Source organism: Nanorana parkeri, unplaced genomic scaffold, assembly GCF_000935625.1.
Source record: "Nanorana parkeri isolate BGI_ZX_2015 unplaced genomic scaffold, ASM93562v1 scaffold392, whole genome shotgun sequence".
NCBI classification, from domain to species: Eukaryota; Metazoa; Chordata; class Amphibia; order Anura; family Dicroglossidae; genus Nanorana; species Nanorana parkeri.
The window spans coordinates 881,655-883,914 of record NW_017306660.1 but is presented as its reverse complement, the minus strand read 5'-3'; the positions used below and the strand labels follow the sequence as shown (position 1 = coordinate 883,914).

The window sequence follows — 2,260 nt, the reverse complement described above, 5'->3', positions numbered from 1 at the left end:
GGGGGGGGAGCTGGGGGGAGGGTTTAGGGGGGTTCGGTAGCTCTTTGTTTGGGGTCCTGTAGCCAAAGAATGATAATATATTTTAATATATTTGCAGATATAGCAAAACACTTTCAATTGTAAATTTAACAGACTAAAAGGTAATAGATATAAAAAGTTAATTGTTGGGGTGTACATGCACTTTAAGAAACCTCCAATCATCTAACAAGAGCAGTAACCATCATTGCTTGTTCTGTTATACGGCACCAGGTCAGCCTGTGCACACCGAGTGAGAACACTCCCACGGAGAGCCTTGCCCGGCTGGTCAGCATGGTGTTCCAGTGGTTCCACTCCACGGCTTACATGATGGACGATGAGGTCGGCAGCCTGGTTGAGAAGCTCAAACCTCAGTTTGTCACCAAGTGGTTGAAGACGGTCTGCGACATTCGTTTCGACGTGATGGTCATGTGCCTGCTGCCCAAACCCATGGAATTTGCCAGGGTAAGTTCTGAGCCTGACGGTGAGCAGCGTTATGTGCCCACAGCTGACCCTCAAGGGCAGGCGCATCTTTTACTAAAAGGAAACCTTAATGGTTTTGGGTCAGTTTTATATTTTTACAGCACAGAATACACTGAGTGGCCAGATCATTATGACCACCTCATCAGTACTTGGTTGGGCCGCCTCGTGACTCCACGAGATGATGAAAGGTGATGCGAGGAATCTGACACGGCACTGTTGCCCTTCTGTTGTCTTGTACCAGTCTTGCCACTCTCCGTTCTGCCCTAACATTGACTAGTCGCTGACGGCCACAATTCGCACGTTCAGACCCAGATTTCGGCTGACAGTCCGGTCTTTAAACACTTTAACAACAGCTGCTCTTGAACATTTAACGAATTCTGCTGTTTTGCTGATACTCGCTCCATGGCTCCGAGCGCCAACAATCATCCCACATTCAAAGGCTGTTATCACGTTGTTTCCTCGTATCTTCAGAAAACAAATCACTTCTACTGTCGTGATAAATAACCTGCTTCACTATTTATAATGGTCTGGCCCTCTAGCAACTTCAGCGCCAAATTATAGCTAATTTGCCTACAAAGGTCAGGTGGTCATAATAATCTGGCCACTCAGTGTATATAATAATCCGGCCACTCAGTGTATATACAGCATAATAAAACTCCAAACAGCAGTACACAATCCTCACACAAAACATATATGAGCCATCTTTTTTGGCAACCAATACAGGTTGTGGTATTGAGAGAAAAAAGAGAATAGAAAATGTCCCCCAATTCAGAACAGCAATGGAAGGACAGTCATTGTATTGGCAGACATTGGAAGGGACAATACAAAATAAGCAAGTATACCACATTACAGTCCTGGTCCCCCTGCAGATGTGTTACATAATCATAACCATCCTAAATAAGAACAGGCTATGGTGACATAACACAGCAGACTTTGTACAGAACAAAGAAGGGGGAGTAGAGGAGGAGGAGTCACGGTATTCGGCTTGAGCTACTGAGCTCTGTAAAGCAGATATCATGTGGAAATCATGTGAAAAAGCAGCCTAGGTCTGGACAAAAATGAGAATATAAAATATTCCTCTGCTATAGTTTTTATTTATTTTCCTGATTAAAAAATATTTGTCATTTTCTTTTTATTTATTTTTTAGTCCCAACCATGATAAAGAAGGAAAAAATATACACCGTATGGCCAAATGTTTGTGAACACCTAACCCTAACACTACTTGGACATCCCATTTCAAAACCATAGGCAATAATATGGCGTTATCCCCAAAAGATCTTGGTATATGTCTGCAGGCGTTTGCCATTCAGGCTAAAAGCATTTGCGAGGTCAGGTACTGATGTTGGACAAGAAGACCCAGCTGACAAATGGCATGAAAATTCATCCCAATGGTGTTCAGTAGGGTTGTGCTCAGGTCTCTCTGTAGGCAACCTAAGCCAATTAGGATGTTATAGAACTAAAAAGCAGAGATTTTAATGTAGCCCTAAAGCGAGCCGAGACTTGGATGATTGTCCTCCCACCATGATGTAGCCCTAAAGTGAGCCGAGACTTGGATGATTGTCCTCCCACCATGATGTAGCCCTAAAGTGAGCTGAGACTTGGATGATTGTCCTCCCACCATGATGTAGCCCTAAAGTGAGCTGAGACTTGGATGATTGTCCTCCTACCATGATGTAGCCCTAAAGTGAGCCGAGACTTGGATGATTGTCCTCCTACCATGATGTAGCCCTAAAGTGAGCCGAGACTTGGATGATTGTCCTCC

General features: G+C 44.0%; 1 protein-coding gene across 1 annotated transcript in view; it reads left to right on the top strand.

Annotated features, from left to right (window-relative positions):
- UNC79 (unc-79 homolog (C. elegans)) overlaps positions 1-2,260 on the top strand; it is a 97,302-nt gene that overhangs the window by 19,208 nt on the left and 75,834 nt on the right. Inside the window, exon 12 of the mRNA XM_018559398.1 lies at positions 250-480. Coding sequence (XP_018414900.1) covers positions 250-480 — 231 coding nt within the window. The remainder of the gene's footprint in view (positions 1-249; positions 481-2,260) is intronic.